Source organism: Priapulus caudatus, unplaced genomic scaffold, assembly GCF_000485595.1.
Source record: "Priapulus caudatus unplaced genomic scaffold, Priapulus_caudatus-5.0.1 Scaffold6, whole genome shotgun sequence".
Taxonomy (NCBI): domain Eukaryota; kingdom Metazoa; phylum Priapulida; class Priapulimorpha; order Priapulimorphida; family Priapulidae; genus Priapulus; species Priapulus caudatus.
In genome coordinates this window covers 112,120-132,520 of record NW_014577067.1, presented here as the reverse complement: position 1 = coordinate 132,520, position 20,401 = coordinate 112,120, and the positions used below count along the sequence as shown (strand labels likewise).

The 20,401-nt window shown below is 43.4% G+C and overlaps 2 protein-coding genes and 1 pseudogene across 2 annotated transcripts; 1 reads left to right on the top strand and 2 right to left on the bottom strand.

Annotated features, from left to right (window-relative positions):
* Positions 1 to 3,622: 3,622 nt before the first annotated feature.
* Positions 3,623 to 4,086, bottom strand: LOC106805410 (late histone H2B.L4-like). Its single transcript, XM_014806985.1, has one exon. The coding sequence runs from the start codon at positions 4,029 to 4,031 to the stop codon at positions 3,663 to 3,665; it is 369 nt and encodes a 122-aa protein (XP_014662471.1). The 5' UTR covers positions 4,032 to 4,086; the 3' UTR covers positions 3,623 to 3,662.
* Positions 4,087 to 4,309: 223 nt separating this feature from the next.
* LOC106805402 lies at positions 4,310 to 4,774 on the top strand (annotated as a pseudogene).
* Positions 4,775 to 12,961: 8,187 nt separating this feature from the next.
* LOC106805421 lies at positions 12,962 to 18,120 on the bottom strand. Its single transcript, XM_014806996.1, has 4 exons — positions 17,325 to 18,120; positions 15,017 to 16,858; positions 14,154 to 14,279; positions 12,962 to 13,554 (listed from the first exon to the last, which is right to left on the bottom strand). The coding sequence occupies exons 1-4, from the start codon at positions 17,329 to 17,331 to the stop codon at positions 13,307 to 13,309; spliced, it is 2,223 nt and encodes a 740-aa protein (XP_014662482.1). The 5' UTR covers positions 17,332 to 18,120; the 3' UTR covers positions 12,962 to 13,306.
* Positions 18,121 to 20,401: the final 2,281 nt, after the last annotated feature.

Below are 20,401 nucleotides of genomic sequence, written 5' to 3'. Positions count from 1 at the left end.
TCGTTTCATCGTTTCATCGTTTCATCGTTTCATCGTTTGTAAAAATCGTCTGGTGTGCGGTGGGCTTTATGTTACGTATAGCCTGCAGAACATTATAGGAAATAATAATATGCATGCACACTGAATCTGGGCCTAACCAGCTTAACCTCATTTGTTGGCATTCGAAACAGTTAGATTTTGAGCTTTTTAAATTTAAAATAAGGTGGAGTCGGATGAGGGAGTACATAGAGGTAGATGAGGAAGAGAAGGGGGAGGAAGATGAAGAGGGTAGGAGGGGAAAACGCCGAGAAGGAAGGAGGAGGAGGTGACAAAGCGTGTAAACGTGGATGGATAATGTTGTTGTGGTATTGATGAACAGCACTGGTTTGTAAGGTAAACAGTACCACTGCAGGATCAGTCACGTTATTCTTCATTATATAAAAAATGCCAACATATGGTTTCTGTACAACGTATGCGTGCAATACATGTATTTTTATGTAGTTATACTGGAAACAACAAAGTGGGGCTGTTATAAGACATAGATCAATATAATATTAAAACAATCCTATAACTTATCACTCCGCTTTACAAATCAATCATTATTCAATACAAAAATATCCATATCTAGATCACATACAAGTAAGTCTTACAATCATCCTGGCCTTCGGTTTCATACCTGCATGCTTATCTTCAACTCTTCTCAGTTTTTCATCCCATTCCCTCCAGATTTTTGCCGTATATCACATGCTAACCAATGACGCAATTTCACCATCATCATATGACCACTATTCTCCATGTAGTTGCCTAATAATTTTGCAGAGTGGCTTCTTTCCCATATTCCACTAAGTTTTAGGCAGCTGGTAGGAATTAAGTTAAAATGATTACAAACAATTGTATTTATCAGTGCCCATCAGAGCAATATATATCCAGCCTCGCAGAATATATGAAATTGTTATCTATAGTAGCTATGAGCACATAAGGTCTATACCTACTAACCATAATTTCTCCACTAAAATGTACTGCTGACGCTGCTTCTAAAATAACTCCATCACTTGCCTTCTATGTATAGTGCGCACAACCATCTCGACTAAACAGTTATTAATTTTGATTAAAATTATATTAATGGCTGTACATAAATTGCTAATATATAATTAATAACTGCTAGCTGGAATGACATATGCATGTTGCATGCTTAGGTATTTCACATATCAAGTGTGCTATTAATTAGTTTGGCAGATTTGTCTATCATATGAACTCAAGTAATCATTATAAGAATGTCTTTCCCGGAGTTTCTTAAATGCAGATACACCTAATTTATTTTTGTATTTGTCTGTGGTTTCCCACAAGTGAAAACAGAGATCATCAGCAGTATATCACAACAGTGCTATCTTCTGAAATATACACACATAATCATGCATGAACAGGCATAAGACACGATGACCACAAATGTAATGTGAACACCCACAATCACAGACAAAGTTCATACATCTATTTGAGTGCCTGCTTATCTTGCACGCAGTCTATATGGAAGATGAAAGTTTTGTCTGTGTTCACTATATTGCTGTAATGAATCATGGCTAACTTCCATAACTGATTATACTGCATCACACATGAATCAGGTATATTCGATGCAATGATACTTAAAATTAGCTATATACATTGTTGACTAAGTTGATTATCCATGTGGGAAAAAATACAGTTATGAACTAGCAGTCATCAATAAAACTGGCATATAATTATCTGCCACCGTCCATGATTACCCACAAGTTAGGTATGTCACATGAGATACACGTACATAATCAACTTTAAAACTGGTAACCATAGATACTAAAATTAAAATAGGTCCACACTGCATATTTTGCTTCAAATTGTCCTAGGAGCTTACAGTGTCAATCCAATTTACTATATATATATATTATACTGTATATATATATATATATATTATATAACACATGCCGACTTATATATATAGCAGACAATGACAGCCTAATCATATCTGATTTATATAAAACTTACTTATATACCATGTAAAAATACATGGTCAATCATAACTGTGTTTGGAAAATGCCTTATCATCGTAACTGTTTGACCTATGTGTTTCTGTAATTGTACTATCACTTAATCAAGTGTGACAACAATTTAGTTGGTTCATTCTTGTAGGAATAAGAATTGAGTAAATAAATAATTTCCCTATTTTTAACTTGATAACAACATTTCTAGACGAAACAATTATCAAACATTTTCCTTGATTTGTACATCAATGCAAATACAGCATGTACACAGGTTTAGTTGACTAGTACACTTAACGTTTAATTCACGTATTATTATCGTCATGGATGAGTTTGTAAATATACACCAGAAATCATATATTGCACATCATGTGTATATTGCATATATTTCTGTGTATATATATATATATATATATACACACACATACATGCAAACACGCTCACACACTCACACACACACACACAGGCACACATGAGCACTCGGCTGTATGTAATTCGAATCATTTGATCCGTGAATCGAAGCATTCGATCTTTGAATGTTATATGTGATAAAATCAACCATAAAACAAAAAATCGAATTATGAAACAAAATACATGCCATAGCAGCTAGCGTGCGGTTTAATAGCTGAGTACTAATTAGCTCTAGTACTAGAGCTAGCCCGACTAGGCTGTGCGACCGATTGTCTATACAGATCTTCTAAAACCGCTGGACCGCCGTGCGGTGTACCTACTTGTGTGTTGCAGATGAGCATTTGACCGGCATTTAATACATGTGATTATAGGCGAAATAGAGTAGAGAAACATTTATATAAGACTTTGGTAGTAAATACATTTCGTGTTTATTTACCTTTTTTTATTGAGACGTTCCAAGTGCCTGTGAGTAAAAGCCTCGATCGTCTCATTGACTTCGGAGTTGCAGTGCGTACATGCCCGCGTTTTGTTAATTAGTATATTGATAATGATAGGCCTATAATATTATCAACTTTCAATGTGTTAGGGCCTACTGTTATCACTATTTTTGGGGATCGTGGGTATATTTGATATAGTTTATGGACCACAATGGAAATAAGTGTGTTAGCCACGCTTTTTGTGTTTTCATCCTCGATTATTTTCTAGCTGCATTTCGTTTATTTATGCTGTTATCGATGTAATGTAGGCTTTGTTAATTATCGAAATAAATATAAAAAAAAAAAAAATTGTATTATAATCTAGTTATTCATGTATTATCGCATGTGTATATTTATTGTCATAATTATTTTGCCAATGTATCTGTGATATTTGAGCAATAAAATCTATTTGAATTTGAATAATAATCATGCCAACATGTTAACAGTGTAGTCACTACCACCTATAGCTCCCTCCAAGAAACGGTCTTTGTTAGGGTTAGACATATATTCAATTATATCAGGAGCGTATAATGACAAATTGTCATTATAGTTTATACGCTCCCGATTATATCAAGAGCGGATAATACCTTATTAGGATACAATACCGGATAATGTATTATTAGCTCTTGATTATATATATAGACGTGTAGGACTATATTGACGTTAGTCACACAGCCTGGTCGGGCTACAGTACCACCCAAAAAGTATAGCAAAATAGAAATCATTTCTGGGAAGAAATGGTGGCCCTAAAAAGGGCCGGTGGTTTTACTGGTACGGCGAGTTTGCTCTACTTGGAGCTGGTGTACTTTGTGACAGCCTTGGTTCCCTCAGAAACGGCGTGCTTCGCAAGCTCTCCGGGAAGGATGAGACGGACAGCCGTCTGAATCTCCCTGCTTGAGATCGTTGAACGCTTGTTGTAGTGCGCCAGACGAGAAGACTCGCCGGCAATGCGTTGGAAGATGTCGTTAACGAAGCTGTTCATGATTCCCATCGCCTTGCTAGAGATGCCTGTGTCTGGATGCACCTGCTTCAGCACCTTGTAGATGTAGATGCTGTAGCTCTCCTTTCTCTTCTTCCTTCTTTTCTTGCCATCGGTGGGTCTCTTCTGGGCCTTACCGGCCTTCTTCACTGCTTTCCCACTGGGCTTTGGTGGCATATTGAAATGTGAAATCTACAAAAGAAAGCTAACACAATCTATGAAGTGAAGTACCGTCTTTATGCAACTCGTATTTATACAAGCTGGTCGGATTGAGAAAGCAGGACTTTCTTCGCGCCAATTACTCGTCATTCTTACTATTGTCCAATAGGAGCGTACGGTGTACTTGGCGGGAACTACGTGGGTGAGACCGTGAGAGTCGCTTAGCCTATCGTGTTTCGCGCCTTTCATCATAAATCGCTCGCCCATTGGTGCGCATATCGTACATTTGAATCCGCGGTCCGGGTATAAATTGCTCACACAAAATCTATTGGCAACAGCTGACTTGTTTGTATCGTCGTGTAATATTTCCTCACAGATCTGCAATATGTCTGGACGTGGCAAGGGAGGAAAGGTTAGAGCAAAGGGTAAGAGCAGGAGCAGCCGCGCTGGATTGCAGTTCCCTGTCGACGTATCCATCGTTTGCTACGAAAAGGCAACTACGCCGAAAGGGTTGGTGCTGGCGCTCCGGTCTACCTGGCTGCCGTCGTCGAGTACCTGACCGCCGAAGTTCTCGAGTTGGCCGGCAACGCTGCCCGCGACAACAAGAAGTCCAGAATCATCCCACGTCACCTGCAGTTGGCGATCCGCAACGATGAAGAGTTGAACAAACTTCTATCCGGAGTGACAATCAGCCAAGGAGGTGTCCTGCCTAACATTCAAGCCGTCCTCTTGCCAAAAAAGTCTGCAAAGGCCCACTAAGAAGTTTGCCGTTAGGAACAAGCTTAGGCCGTACCAGTAAAAACCAGCCGGCCCTTTTCAGGGCCACCATTTCTTCCCAGAAATGATCTCTACGTTGCATACGTTTTGACCGGGCACGTGCATTCGTGTTCGTAACTAACTCGGCCCTATCGGTGAATACATTAGTAAATCCGCAGCGCAAGACATGCCCTGCTTGTGCCAATTTTTATCCATTGGATACATCATATCAAGAGTGCATAATGCACTATTATGCACTCTTAATCATATGTATTGTATATATCTATGGATACATGTCCGCAGGGCATGGGACAGTACCACTGTCAAGGGCATCATTACAGTATAACTGCTTGTCAATCAAACAGATAAATACATGTATATCAGGGGTTAATATAACCAGGCTGTGTGACTAACGTCAATATATACATTATACAATAAGGTTTTTGTATATATCTTTAAGGTTTTTTATAGCCTCGTCTACACGACGAACCTTAACTCGAGTTAGCGCTTATAACTCAGTGACTTAACTCAAGCCGTTAGCGTTAATCAACTCGAGTTAGCTCTAGACTCGGTGCGTTACGATCGAGTTAATGCGTAACTTCGATACTCCGGATCGTAGCGTAGACTGCTAACTCGAGTTAGCGTATAACTCAAACTCGAGCTTAGCGTGAACTTCAACTCGAGTTAGCGCTTAACTCAACTCGAGTTAGCGTTAACTCAACTCGAGGAAGCGTTAACTCAACTCGAGTAGCGTTAACGCTCGAGCTTAGCCCTCGCCAGTCGATCGAAGGTTAAGGTAACTCGGAAGTTAATGCCCGTGTAGCGCTTAACTTCGAGTTAGCGAATAGTACATAACTCCACGATAGGCAGATCGAGCGGCAACACTAGTACGATGTACGTAGAGTCCCTTTATATCTCTTATATAAAGGGCGAGCCGTTTGTGTCTGTCTGTCTGTCTGTCTGTTCTGTCTTGGTCCACAGGCACTTGGACCGTTTCAATAATAAAATGATGGTAATAAATACCAAACTTGTCAGTAGCCTACTACTTACAGTACCAGCAATAGTCATTTAATGTTGATTTGACCTAATAACTTCCTTCAAGCCCGTTAAATTACACCGATCGCACACAATAGCCCGCACGCCATTGTGCATGCACACAGATACACAGGTAGATAAAGCGAGCTAGGAATTTCTCGTGAACACGCCTTTCATTACCTTCTCCTATTACTGTGTATTTTGTGCATGTAACAATGGCGTGCGGGCTATGTGTTGCATCGGTGTATTTAACCGGGTTGAAAGTGAAGTTATTCTAGGTCAAATCAAACATTAAGACTATTGCTGGTACCTGTAGTAGTAAGGCTACTGGACAAGTTGTATTTATAACCATCATTTTATTATTGAACGCGTCCAAGTGCCTGTGTGTACTGTCGATCTTCTCCCCCCACGTTTAAGAGTTCACCCCAACACCATATATATTCTTAATCAAGCATACATGCGTATTAAGTACTAAGATGTATGGGACCACTTTTAGACAAAAACAAATAAAAACAATACACAAAATCAAGAAATGGTCAAATTTTTATAAATGTCCGCCGCCGGTTGGCGTATATACCACCTGACTGCATTCGCGAATTGGCGCAGTGCTGTTTTGTAGCTGTGTTGTCAGAATTCAGCAACAATAACAATACTGAATTGGATTAGCTTCGAAGCGAGACACCCTCATATAGGTATAAAAATCATAAAGTTAATTATTTATAACTCGCTTATTTTTTCCCGGCAACCACTCAGTGTTTTCGTTACTTAGCACAGAAGTATAGCACTCTCAGCAGTCAGTCCCACGACCATTTTAATTTTTAGCGTTCTAATAGAAGACCATGGATAGAGAACAATGGGTCCCAATAAAACCAATGTCATTACATCAATATAAATATAATATTATATCAATATAATAGAGTTAGGCAGCGTTAGAATTAGAGTTAGGGTCTAGGGTGTTAGGCACATTGGTTTTATTCGGGACCCGTCTCTATCCTTGTGTGGCCCTATTAGGTCAAAAACATTTTACGCAATTACATAAAGGGCGAGTCTGTTTTTCTGTCTGTTCAGTCCTTCTATCTATCTCTCTCCCCCTAACAGGTCACCCCAACACCATATATATTTTCAATCAGCATAAATGCCGTCTAAACAGAGCGAATTTTGCTCCGACCTGTCATCTGCAGATTCCAATGGATCAAAATACAATTCGTCCACGTTTCGTTTCACCGGGTTCATAGCCGACGTGACCTCATGGGAGTAATACTATATATTAGTAATTATAATAAATAGTATTATGTAGTATACGAGTTATAGTAGTGACCTAAGCGTAAGGCTAACACATTGCCACATGATGATGTCTATGAATAGCTATAATTTCTAACATGCTAACTCAAATCCTATCGCGCCTCCATATTATAGTTAGATACACGTTCCACCGTCATAGCATAATAGCGGAAGTCGCCAGGGTTTATTTATTTTCAATCACAGGTCCAGAGAATTCCTCTGTTTAAGACGCATGTATCAGCATGACGCGACAACCCATTTTTAGGCCCAAAACATTTGCATCGCCAGACGGGCATTGCCAGGGGGTCACCCGATGAGCGTATAATTCTCAATCAGCTGAGTGACGGACTATTTTAGGCCAAAATAATTGCACAAAAAAGCGCCAAAATAAGCGGCAAAAAACAAACAACACATAGTCCCTCAAAAAAGTACTAGCGCAGCCACAAAAAAGTTAACACTCACAGCAAAAAAAAATAAAACGCAATCTAGCCTCCACATATTAGTAACACTGCCAGCAGAAAAGTCAAGACGAATCCTAGCGCAGCAGAAAAGTAAATAGCATCCTATCTGCGCCAACTATAGTCAGGCCCTCAAAATACAGGCAATCCCATGAAATGCCGACGACAAGCAATAGCAGAAAACGCGCATGTGAAATAGCAGAAAAAGCAGTAACCCCCAAAAAATCCGCGGCATCGCCGGGTTTAGCCCAGCCTAGTTGATATATAACGGACTCATACGATGTACGTACACCCACCACGAACTTGCACACGCACGCACGCACGAGTACTTGCACACGCACGCACACACTCATGCACGCACGTCTACGTGCACATGCATGTACGCACGCACGCACGTGTACCTGTACGCACCACGCATGTACAGGCCCGTAGCCAGCTTTCTATTGGGGGGGGTCGTTTTTCAATGTTGGCCAATTTGCTCCGGCAGTGGGCTGTACAGGATTTGTTACCAGGGGGGTCTAACCGTAACCCATAGTTGCGAGCACGCGAAGGGGGTCTGGGGGCCCTCCCCCAGGAAATTTTTTAAATTACACCCCTCAGATGCGTTTTCTGCGCGAGCAAGGGGGGGTCCGGACTCCCTGGACCCTCCCTGACACGCCCTGCCCGGGCGCGAAGCGACCAGGCGAGGGAGCCAAGCGACCGAGCGGGGGAGGGTGTGGGAGGGGGTGTTCACTGTTCACCCTCCGCGCACGATGGAGATTTTGCAATTATTACACTAAAATGGAGCGACCTGAGGTGAAATTCTTGCAAAATTTAAAAAAAAAAATTTTTTTGCTGGGGAGGCAGGGCTCGGGGGGGGTTCGTTCGAACCCCCCGAACCCCCCCTGGCTACGCGGCCTGCATGTACGCACGCACGGCACACATCGTTACACACGTGTACCTGCACAAGCACGCACGCACGCACGCACGCACGAACGTGTACCTGCACATGCGCGCACACGCACGCACGCACGTCTACGTGCACATGCACACGCGCGCGCACACACGGACGCACGCACGCACGCATGTACGCACGTTAGTACACGCGAAGTACGCACGTGTACGTGCACACGCACGCACGCATGCACGCACGTGTACGTGCACACGCACGCATGCACGCACGAATGTGTACCTGCACACGCGCGCACGTGTACGTGCACACGCATGCACGCACGTGTACGTGCACACGCACGCATGCACGCACGTGTAGGTACACACGCACGTTTACGTGCACACGCACGCACGCACGCACGTCTACGTGCACATGCACACGCGCACGTACACACGCACGCACGTTCACATACACACGCACGCACGCATGCATAATAATAAATCGGTAATAACCGCTATCGAGTGTTGTCGTGTTATAATTTTTTTTCTAGAGGATGGCTGACTTGATGACCGTATGGTCTTTTCGCCATCCTTTTCGCTGTATTGTTTTCTTTATTTACCTTGTTAATTTTTTGTTCTATATTGTGAACGATAAGCGATAAATAAACTGTTATCTTATCTTATCTTATCTTATCTTATCTATAGCCGCGTGCTGTACGCGGGCTATAGTATTAGAGCTATATTGACCCCTGATGTATATATATAATATACAGTGTGTATATATATATATATATATAATATATATATATCAATTATAGGGTTAATAATGACAAAACTCACTATCAACTGTCATCATCTTTGCAATTAATCAGTAACTACAGTTAGAGATCAGTGCATTCCACCTTGGAGTATATCCGGAAGCAAGCATGTGTAAGAAGCACACGGTGTAACACATTGCGACATTGCGATGTTTCCAGAGGGCAGCAGCAACTCCTCTCTCTACTCTCTAATGAGGGACTTTGCGTTTTTACCGTTGTTATTGTTGTACCGCTAGGTAGGCCCAAGGCCTTGGGTAGGCCTATACTTGATTGTGAGTGACGTGCTTGCATGTCAGGTCAAGTACAGTATAGCCTGTCAACTGTAACGTGTAAGTTTGTGATAAAACAGATTTCATAGCGGCAGTAACTGAGTTAATTAGCTCTAGTACTAGTAGTAGTAGTAGTAGTACCATTGCCAGTATTGGCATAGACCGCGTACAGAATTGCCGCTGCCAGCGGGCTATATAGACATAGTACTACCACCAGCAGTACTTCTTCTACCAGGTCTACAGCAGTACTTCTTTTCATGGAGTTTCAAACTCTGTCGTCAAAGTCGTCTCAAGTCGTCTCAAGTCGTGTAAAGCTTCATTACTAGTCAATATTTACTACTTAAATATTTATCTTATACTTATAGCACTGTTAGCGGGTAGAGGAATTGCGTCTAAACAGAGGAATTGCTCCGACCTGTGATTGGAGGATAAAAATAGACTCCGCCCACTCCCGCCGCATACGCTATTAGTATTAGTATTATGCTATGACCGGTAGGAACGTGTACTAACTATCATAATTATGGAGCGAACGATTTGAGTTACATTTCTATAAATTCTAGCTGTAGTAACTATAGCCCGCTTGCAGTTGCCGCATAAGTGCAGTTGCATTGCCTGCGGCAACTGTACGAGGGCTAGTATAGTACTAGAGCTATGCTGGGAGGAGAGGTTATAACGTACATACACTGTACAGTGGCGGTTCTAGAGGGTGGGGGTGCAACCCACCCGTTCAGCCACTGACTAATGCTGAGAGGGTCTATGTCCCCCAGTGTACTGCCGTAACGTACCCTGGTACTATCAAATATGCCGGACCGTACCTCGCCTACTCCACTAACGAGTCTAGGTAGTCACCTACGCCTATACTCCCTACCCCTAACCATATCAAATAGTTACCAGGGTACGTTCGGAACTTCCGGTATACCGGACCGTACCCAGGGTACGTTCCGGCAGTACCCTGGGGGACACAGACCCTATGAGTCTGACGCATGCATGGTATGATACTAGTAAAATGGGGCACCCTAGCACCGCGTGCCTTCGGCACGCCTTCGCGCTTTCTTCGCGTCGTGTCGTGTATGTATTCTCTCCTGGCGGCCTCTCCCGTTCTGCGTAAATGGCGTTGTCGCCCTGCTTGGATATAGTCTTACGGTGATTATAAGGTTGGCTCAGTGATCTTTATTACCTTGTATATTCTAATATCTGCATGCACACTGATCTGGGCTAACCAGCTTAACCTCATTTGTTGGCTTCGAAAACAGTTAGATTTTGGCTTTTAAATTTAAAATAAGTTGGAGTCGGATGAGGGAGTACATAGAGGTAGATGAGGAAGAGAAGGGGAGGGAGGATGAAGAGGGTAGGAGGGGAAAACGCCGAGAAGGAAGGAGGAGGAGGTGACAAAGCGTGTAAACGGTGATGGATAATGTGTTGTGTTTGATGAACAGCACTGGTTTGTAGGTAAACAGTACCACGCAGGATCAGTCACGTTATTCTTCATTATATAAAAAATGCCAACATATGGTTTCTGTAACACGTATGCGTGCAATACATGTATTTTTTAGTTATATGTGGAAACAACAAAGTGGGGCTGTTTATAAGACATAGATCAATTAATATTAATAACAATCCTATAACTTCATCTCCGCTTTACAAATCAATCATTATTCAATACAAAAATATCCTATCAGATCACATACAAGTAAGTCTTACAATCATCCTGGCCTTCGGTTTCATACTTGCATGCTTATCTTCAACTATTCTCAGTTTTTCATCCCATTCCCTCCAGATTTTTTCCGTATATCAGACATGCTAACCATATGACGCAATTTCACCATCATTATATGACCACTATTCTCCATGTAGTTGCTCATGATATTTGCAGAGTGGCTTCTTTCCCATATTCACTAAGTTTTTTAGGCAGCTGGTAGGCATTAAGTTAAAATGATTCAAACAATTGTATTTATCATGTGCCATCAGAGCAATATATCCAGCCTCGCAGAATATATGAAATTGTTATCTATAGTAGCTTGGGCACATAAGGTCCTATACCTATTACCATAATTTCTCCTAAAAATGTACTGCGTGACGGCTGCTTCTAAATAACTCCATCACTTGGCTGCCTGTCAGAAGGCGCACAACATCTCGACTAAACAGTTTATTAATTTTGATTAAAAGTTATATTAATGCTGTACATAAATTGCTAATATATTAATTAATAACTGCTAGCTGGATATGACATATGCATGTTGCATGCTTAGGTATTTCACATATCAAGTGTGCTATTAATTAGTTTGGCAGATTTGTCTATCATATGAACTCAAGTAATCATTATAAGAATGGTCTCTCCCGGAGTTTCTTAATGGCAGATACACCTAATTTATTTTTGTATTTTGTCTGTGGGTTTCCACCAAGTGAAAACAGAGATCATCAGCAGTATATCACAACAGGGCTATCTTCTGAATATACACACATAATCATGCATGAACAGGCATAAGACACGATGACCACAAATGTAATGTGAACACCACAATCACAGACAAAGTTCATACATACTATTGAGGCCTGCTTATCTTGCACGCAGTCTATTGGAAGATGAAAGTTTTGTCTGTGTTCACTTATATTGCTGTAATGAATCATGGCTAAACTTCCATAACTGATTATACTGCATCACACCATGGATCAGGTATATTCGATGCAATGATACTTAATTAGCTATATACATTGTTGACTAAGTTGATTATCCATGTGGGAAAAAATACAGTTATGAACTAGCAGTCATCAATAAACTGGCATATATATCTGCCACGTCCATGATTACCCACAAGTTAGATGAGTCACATGAGATACACGTACATAATCAACTTTTAAAACTGGTAACCATAGATACTAAAATTAAATAGGTCCACACTGCATATTTTGCTTCAAATTGTCCTAGGAGCTTACAGTGTCAATCCAATTTACTATAATATATTATTATACTGTATATATATATATATATATTATAATACAACATGCCGACTTATATATTAAGCAGATGCACATGACCGCTAATCATATTGATTTATATAAAAATTACTTATATACCATGTAAAAATAGGTCAATCATAACTGTGTTTGGGAAAATGCCTTATATCGATAACTGTTGACCTATGTGTTTCTGTAATTGTACTATCACTTAATCAAGTGTGGACAACAATTTTAGTTGGTTCATTTTGTAGGAATAAGATTGAGTAAATAAATAATTTCCCTATTTTTAACTTGATAACAACTTCTAGACGAAACAATTATCAAACATTTTCCTTGATTTGTACATCAATGCAAATACAGCATGTAACACGGTTTAGTTGACTAGTACACTTAACAGTTTATTCACGTATTATTATCGTCATGGATGAGTTTGTAATATACACCAGAATTAATATAATTGCACAATCATGTGTATATTGCATATATTTCTGATGATCATATATATATACACACACATACATGCAAACACGCTCACACACTCACACACACACACACAGGCACACATGAGCACTCGGCTGTATGTAAAGCATGTAGAATCGAGGACTGAACAAGCAGATGTATTAAATTGTACAAATGATTTGCCTATGGTTCTGAAGGGCAAAAGTGTGTGTTAACACTTGGTTATATGCTGATCACAAAATATTCATCACCCAGCCTCGGTTGTCACCTGTTCTCACAATTGTGCGCACGCGCGAACACATACAGAGATGGGATGCTGGGATGCTGGATGATGAGATGGGTGGGTATAAGTATGCTGAGTAGGCACACTAAGTATTAGACAGATGGTGCTATACACAGCTCTCTATCTGGTTTACAACCAATGTGTCATTTTGTGACAGAGTTGTTGGTGTCGTTGGCTCCGGTTCCTCTTCAATGATACTAGGTGGCTTCTCCAAGTAAATTTCTGCAATATCCTGGGGCTGTTGGCAACAGAGGAAGCAGGGAATGAGACACCCAATTAGGCCAGCGATGGACAGAAACGCACCTGCCATTATGTAAGGTACGGTGTAGCTATTCGTTGCATCAAAGACCATACCTGAAAGAAAATAGGAACGGATGTTGAGTGATCACGTGAGATATGCGTCTAGTGTTTTGCAAGATATAATCCTTTGATTTTTAGAGACAGGCATTGAATCTACTACACTGAAAGTTAGGTTGTATTAAATACCAAGCGTTTTTATACCTATCTATTAGTATTATGTGAGAAGTAGCTAAGACAAGTTCATCATATGAAAAATCATTGATATTTATGCTAAACCATGGTTATTTGAATAGTCCATGTAATGACACCCTTGTCCCAATAGCTGCCAGACACATTTACAACGTGGTTTGTAAATATGTGACATTTGGTACCGCTAATATTGACTATGTACAGTGATGTTACTATGTTTGGTGAAAATGACAAACAAGTTTGAATATATCTTGAGTATATGAAAGCAGTCTGAAGTGTGCAAAGAGGTATAAGTGATAGAGGTGGATATTGCTCAAAGATACAGTTACTGCTGCTGCAGCAACAACACCATCAATAATTGGCGACAGTCTCAGTATACAAGTGTACACAGACATGTTCGAGACATTGGGTGCCACTCGAGGTCTTAACCTTCCCCTACTGAGTGCAAGATTTTTAGCACTAACCTGCAATAGGAGGCCCTGCCATGCAAGATGCACCACGAAACAGCATCAGCAAGCCAAATGCGTTCGTCAACTTTTCCAGCCCGAGTAAATCGACGAGAATGACTGATGTCAAGCATATGTATGCAGCTGTAACAAAGATTGTGATACAGGTTTAATTTCATATAGGCCTAAGTAAATTCCAACTGAATCTAGAATATCTCAGTTGCTGTGGTTGAGCTCACAAGGTCGATTCCCAACGACTTGCGTTGTCAGTCTATCCGGAGCTCTCTAATCATGATGCTTAAAACATGTTATTAGGTTATGACAACATAAATAGCCGATAAAATGTTATGAATCAGGGCAGGTGGTGAGCACAGTGATGTCACCAAAGGACATGTTTAGGATCTAGAAACGAAATGGCTACAATCACGGTTACCTTGAAAGTGTCCGCGCTCACGATGTTTTCGAAAATACAATGTATAATATTATGCCATCAAATCAGAGAAGGGGTTTATATCAAATTCCCACCCGGCAAGAGAATCCATCTTTTGCATACTATGTGCGTATCGTTTCTAGTGTTTCATATTATTTCAGGAAAATGCCACAATGGTACACTGCTCACGTGGGCTCTACTTCAGGCGCTTCGTATAATCTCATCAAAACATCATGACGGTAGACACATGATTGCACCGTTATGACTCCACACCGCATAAACTCTGTGCAGTGCGTGCACCCTGGTGGTATTTTTTATAAAAAATATAATTAGATTTTTTTTTAAATGTGACAGTAACGCCGCCGAACGTGCGTCACCGACGTACACGGAAAGCCGCATCTCTTTCGTAGCCGGATTTGCTCCGGACTCGCTCGGACACAGACGTACGTACCTGCTGTCAATCCGAACACGGTGCAGTAGACGATCAGCGAGACGTACGAGTAGCAGATGGGCACCAGCATCGTGCTGACGCCGGCGATTATAAGGCAGCAGTTGTTCACGTGCAGCGTGTTCACCTCGGGACGGTCGCAGAGCCAGCCGGTCGCGACGCGGCTCACCGTGTTCGCGATGCCGATGACGGACAGCAGCATGGCGGCGCTGGTCTCCTCGATGCCGAGGTCGAGCGCGCGCGAGTTCGTGTAGACGAACGGCACGTAGAACCCCGCAAAGGCCAATATGTTCGCGAGGCAGATGAGCGCGAAGATCGGGTTGCGCAGCAGCCCAAAGTCAGTCATCTCGGCGAAGACGCTGCGCACCTCGGGCCCGCAGCACGTCGCCGTGAGGGCGCCACCGTCGTCCAGCTCGTCCTCGTAGCGGCACGTCGACAGCGCCGTCTCCATCGGTATCGACGTGATCGACGTCAGGTACGCGTTCATGTTGCCCTGCGACTGGAACTCGGGCAGGTTGTAGATGCTGCCGCTAAAGAAGATGTCCTTGCGGTACATGGGCCGCTTCAGCTCCTTGGTGATGTCCTTGGCGGACTGGTGCGTGCTCAGCGATATGCTCGTGATGCGCTGGTAGCTGGGACGCTTCCAGATTCCGGATCGGAGAGACGAGGTGCTGTTGACCATCACGTCGGGGTTGGACCCCTGCAGCGCGCGCAGCGTCTTGTTCACGGGCGGCTTCAGCTGCTGGTTCGGCTGCGGGATGCTCGCGAGCGACGAGACGACCACCTGACCGTCGGTGAGCCGCCGGATGTTCTTGCTCACGTAGCCGTTGGCGTTCGGATAGCTGTTCTCCCGCTTGAGATTGTACGGGTAGCTGTTCTCGCGCTTGATGCGCGCGAGCGATGGCGGGAACCTGTCCCGGGGACTCGTCGGGCTCAGCGGCCGCGACTCCGGCGAGGCGTCGTGGAGCGTGTCGCCGTTGGCGAGCGGCGACTCGGGGGTCCTCACGTGACCAATCCCGACGGGCACCTCGGGAGTCTGAGGACTCTGGTTGCCACGGCCACCGCCACCCGTCTGCAACCCGTTCTCCTGCGGCGTGGTCGTCGTCGTCTCCGCCGCCGCATGCTCCTGAGCGCCCCCGTCCTCATTCTCTTCCGTTATCGCGTCGACGTCCTCGACCCGCACCACGACCTCCCCGCCGCCGCCGCCGCCGCCGCCGCCGCCGCCGTCGTCAATCTTCAGCGTGTCGGGACGCTGCCTCGTGCCGGAGCCCGTGCGCGACCGGAACGACCCCCTGCCGTACGCGTACGGCCTCCCGCCCGACCCCGCGCGCGCCCGGAAGTCGCCGTCGTCGGCAGCGACGCCGCGGGGACGCGTTGCGGAGCCGGTCCTCGACCGGAAGTCCAAATCGTCGGTGGCGCCGCCTACACCGTCGCGTTCGTCGCCCAAGCCGTGCAGCTTCGACGCCATGAGCTCGGCGGCCGACAGGTCGACCTGCATGCTCGTGCCGTCGTCCGGGCAGTCGGAGAACGTGCGTATGCGCGCCAGCTTGGCCTCCTGCATGCGCTCCATCAGGCTCTTGAGTCTCTTGCGCGGCTGTTCGCTGTCGAGGTAGAGCGGCCTCATGAGCGAGCCGGCGACCATGGCGTTCAGCACGATGCCGGCGACGATCATCGTGCCGCCCTTCCAGTCGTACAGCTGCAGGAGGTACTTCGAGAAGGGAGCGAAGGCGAAGGTCCCAACGCCGGAGCCGCACACGGCTATTCCGGTGGCGAACGCTCGTCTCTTCTCAAAGTAGTAACCCACGCTAACGATGGCCGGCAAGTAGATAAAACTCAATCCGCTGCCTGCAAGATAACGTATGAGCTGTTGACACAAACACGTAACTTAAAGAATGCGTTTACCGACAAAAGAATATCGAGTTGATGACTATCAGAACGTACGATGCAATTCTATTGATTTTAAGTTGGACGATGGACTTTATTTTGACTGCATCTTATTTGAGATTATACACTTTATCTCCCATTTGTTTAATGATCAGTGGTTTTGCAGAGGTATCTCTGACTGGCCCTGCCAGCCTACCAACGTCTGGCTGACTCTTGAAGTCGAGTGACTTCGACATACGACTGCTTTTTCTCAAAATAATTCTGTTCTCACTAAAAATAAGAATGATTTTTAGGTGGTTTTCTCAAACGTTCTAAGTGAATGACTGCATTTCTTTTAGAGCGTTATGATTTAGTTTTAGTCATAATTAACACTGTGTGTAAGTGCGAGTGTGTATGTAATGTAATAAGAAAACCTCATGGATTTTACCTGCCATAACACCATACGTAATGATGAGCACTGTTATATTTGGGGAGAATATACTCATGAAAAATGCCAGGCAGGATAAGATGCTCCCTCCTATGCAAACAGCACGACAGCCGTACTTGTTCGTTAGAGCACTTGCAACCGGGCCTGCAATGCAAAAAGTAATCACACAATTTACATGATGTCCTTATGAGTATATATACGTATGTTCAGCACAAAATAATTATATACACAGTAATTTTTATGTTCATATGTTTTAGCGTGAACTTAAGTTTATGTATGTTCAGCACACAAAAATTACATACAAAACCATTTACATGTCCATGTATTTTAGCATAAACCTGAGTATACATACGTATGTTCATAGTTCTTGTGTAAAGCAAAAACAATTAGTGAAAATGAGTATGAACCATGCTGCATGTCTACCATTCTAAACAGAATAGTATGCGTGCATTTGACCGTTTGATTAGGTTGACTGACATAAACCCTGAAATGCACAAAATATTATATAATAAGTTTTACGTCTATACGTTTTATTCTCCTGGTTTTATTGTAAAGCTGATACATTCAAGAATGAGAGAACTTGTACTATTACTTATATTACTTAATAAACTTAAACTTATACTTACCACTACTCATTTCGTTTGTGTTCACGTTAACTATTCCCATGCAATGTTTTCCACGGCTTAACTGTAGCTGGATTTGCCCCTCGGGGAGGTTAACAGATCTAATTACAGTTTTTAAGTTGGGTCACCTCGACTCATCTGTGTTCTAGATTTTCGTCTAAAAATGAAGCTACATATATGCCCAGCAATGACAGAGTCTGGAAAGTTGCAGGGGAATCTAAAGTCAAAACTAAAGTACACCATGTTGATCAGTGTTAACAGGTTTCTATCCAGCAGAAGAACCTTTGATCTTTGATGTATTTAATTTTAACTGTTGATATGTTCTCTACGCGTACTATACGCCTTAGCAATCTCATGTTAAACTTTCCTAGTCATTAGCCTAATGAGCAAGTGACATGTCAATGATGCTATTATAGCTAACTATTTCTGGTGGGGCGTGGCTTTAGCAAATTATTTTATAATACAGCTAATTAAAAGCATGCACATGCACTGCATCCTGACATTTATGAAACCTTTATTGAAGCTCGGAACAGGTATGAGCACATTATACGGAGGATAATAATATTATTATCTTGTTTGATGTGTTCCCAGGCAATACCTTGTGTCAACTAACTTGTTTTAATATCTTGGGTGTAACTCGCATAGTAATTCAATAGTTAGCTAGTTATTACATTTTATTTGGTATATGATCACCATCAATCTTTAATTATTATTATTTGGGTCAGCAGATCATGGTGTGTGACGTATGTGTGGCCTGAACCTAGAGCATCATTCCTATTCTAGTATCTTCTAGTATCTGTAGTATAATATAGTATAAACCACATATATCACAAATTTATTGATTAAATCGAACGTTGGGTCCTTGTAAAACTATTTGCTCAAGAGCGATCGAAAGCACTATAAAGTGATAAAGCATAGGTATGATAATCCAGTACGCAAGAACAAACGTTTATACTATGACTGGCAAACAATCGTAAAATGACCACCCTTTAGCTATAGGCCTATATCTCATTGGTAGTTCGCTTGGTGACTCTACTGGTTGCATTTCATCACAGAGACTGCTATCTTTGTTTTCAGTACAAGCTACTGCCTAGGTTTCGCTTGTGATTATTTATACACATAACATTTCATGGACACAAATGGTCATGAACTTTAGTACATATCCGGAGTGCACTATTTTCGATAAACTAGCAGCAGCAACCGCAGCAGCAGCAGCAGCAACAGCAGCAGTAGCAGCAGCAACCGCAGCAGCAGCAGCAGCAGTAGCAGTGGCACTGGTAGCAGCAGCAGCAGCAGCAGCAGTAGCAGTGGCGTTGGCAGCAGCAGCAGCAGCAGTAGCAGTGGCGTTGGCAGCAGCAGCAGTAGCAGTGGCGCTGGCAGCAGTAGCAGTAGCAGTGGCGCTGGCAGCAGCAGCAGCAGCAGCAGCAGTAGCAGTAGCAGTAGCAGTAGCAGTAGCAGTAGCAGTGGTGCCGGCAGCGGCAGCAGCAGTAATAGCACTAACCATGAGATGAGTACTTAGGCTCTACCAAAACTTTTTGGTAATACACCTAGACATATCTTCCAACATTTACTTAGGCTCATAGCAGGGGCGTGTACAGGGGGGGGGGGTCCAGGGGGTCCGGACCCCCCCTGCTCGCGCAGAAAACGCATCTAAGGGGGTATAATTTCAAAATTTTCTTCCCCAGACCCCCCTTTCGCGTGCTCGCAAGTTTGGGTTACGGTTAGACACCCCCCTGGTACAAATCCTGTACACGCCCCTGCATCTAGGGTCTATGTCCCCCAGGGTACTGCCGGAAACGTACCCTGGGTACGTACCCTGGTAACTATTTGATATGGTTAGGGTTAGGGTTAGGGAGTAGGCATAGGCAACTCCCTAGACTCGTTAGTGGAGTAGGCGAGGTACGGTCCGGCATATTAGATAGTACCAGTGTACGATCCGGTATACCGGACCGTACCCAGGGTACGGTCCGGCAGTACCCTGAGGGACATAGACCCTCTCAGCGTTACTTAGCATACAATGTCATGCATACAGTCAGAAGTGCAGTACAGTTGGGCTCTCTGTGTGCAGGGGCGTGTACAGGGTTTGTACCAGGGGGGTGTCTAACCGTAACCCAAACTTGCGAGCACGCGAAAGGGGGGTCTGGGGANTGAATGGAAACTTCGTCACAGAAAATTTCTGGAAGAAGCTGGGAAAACCAAAGCTGGAGAAGCCGAAGTGGCGATTCGAGTCGGCTAGCAAGCACGACCTGCCAGTTTTGGGTACATTCACCGGAACTACCACGTTACCGGGATCAGGATTCAAGCACGACATCCGCTACATCGTCTCCACGGTTCCAGACCTAAACCTGCTAGGAAGGGCAGCAACGGATCGATTGGGAATCTCGGTCGATAACGCAATGAATCGTGCACCACCTTAAATCCTACTACTTGATTATTGTACCGCACGTACATTAT

Excerpts from the sequence above, each read along its gene's own strand:
- LOC106805410 (XM_014806985.1), bottom strand. The coding sequence starts at position 4,031 with ATGCCACCAAAGCCCAGTGGGAAAGCAGTGAAGAAGGCCGGTAAGGCC.
- LOC106805421 (XM_014806996.1), bottom strand. Across the intron at positions 14,280-15,016 it reads CGTGTTCGGATTGACAGCAG|CTGCATACATATGCTTGACA; the intron begins GTACGTACGTCT and ends TCTTTGTTACAG. Across the intron at positions 13,555-14,153 it reads GGCAGGGCCTCCTATTGCAG|GTATGGTCTTTGATGCAACG; the intron begins GTTAGTGCTAAA and ends ATTTTCTTTCAG.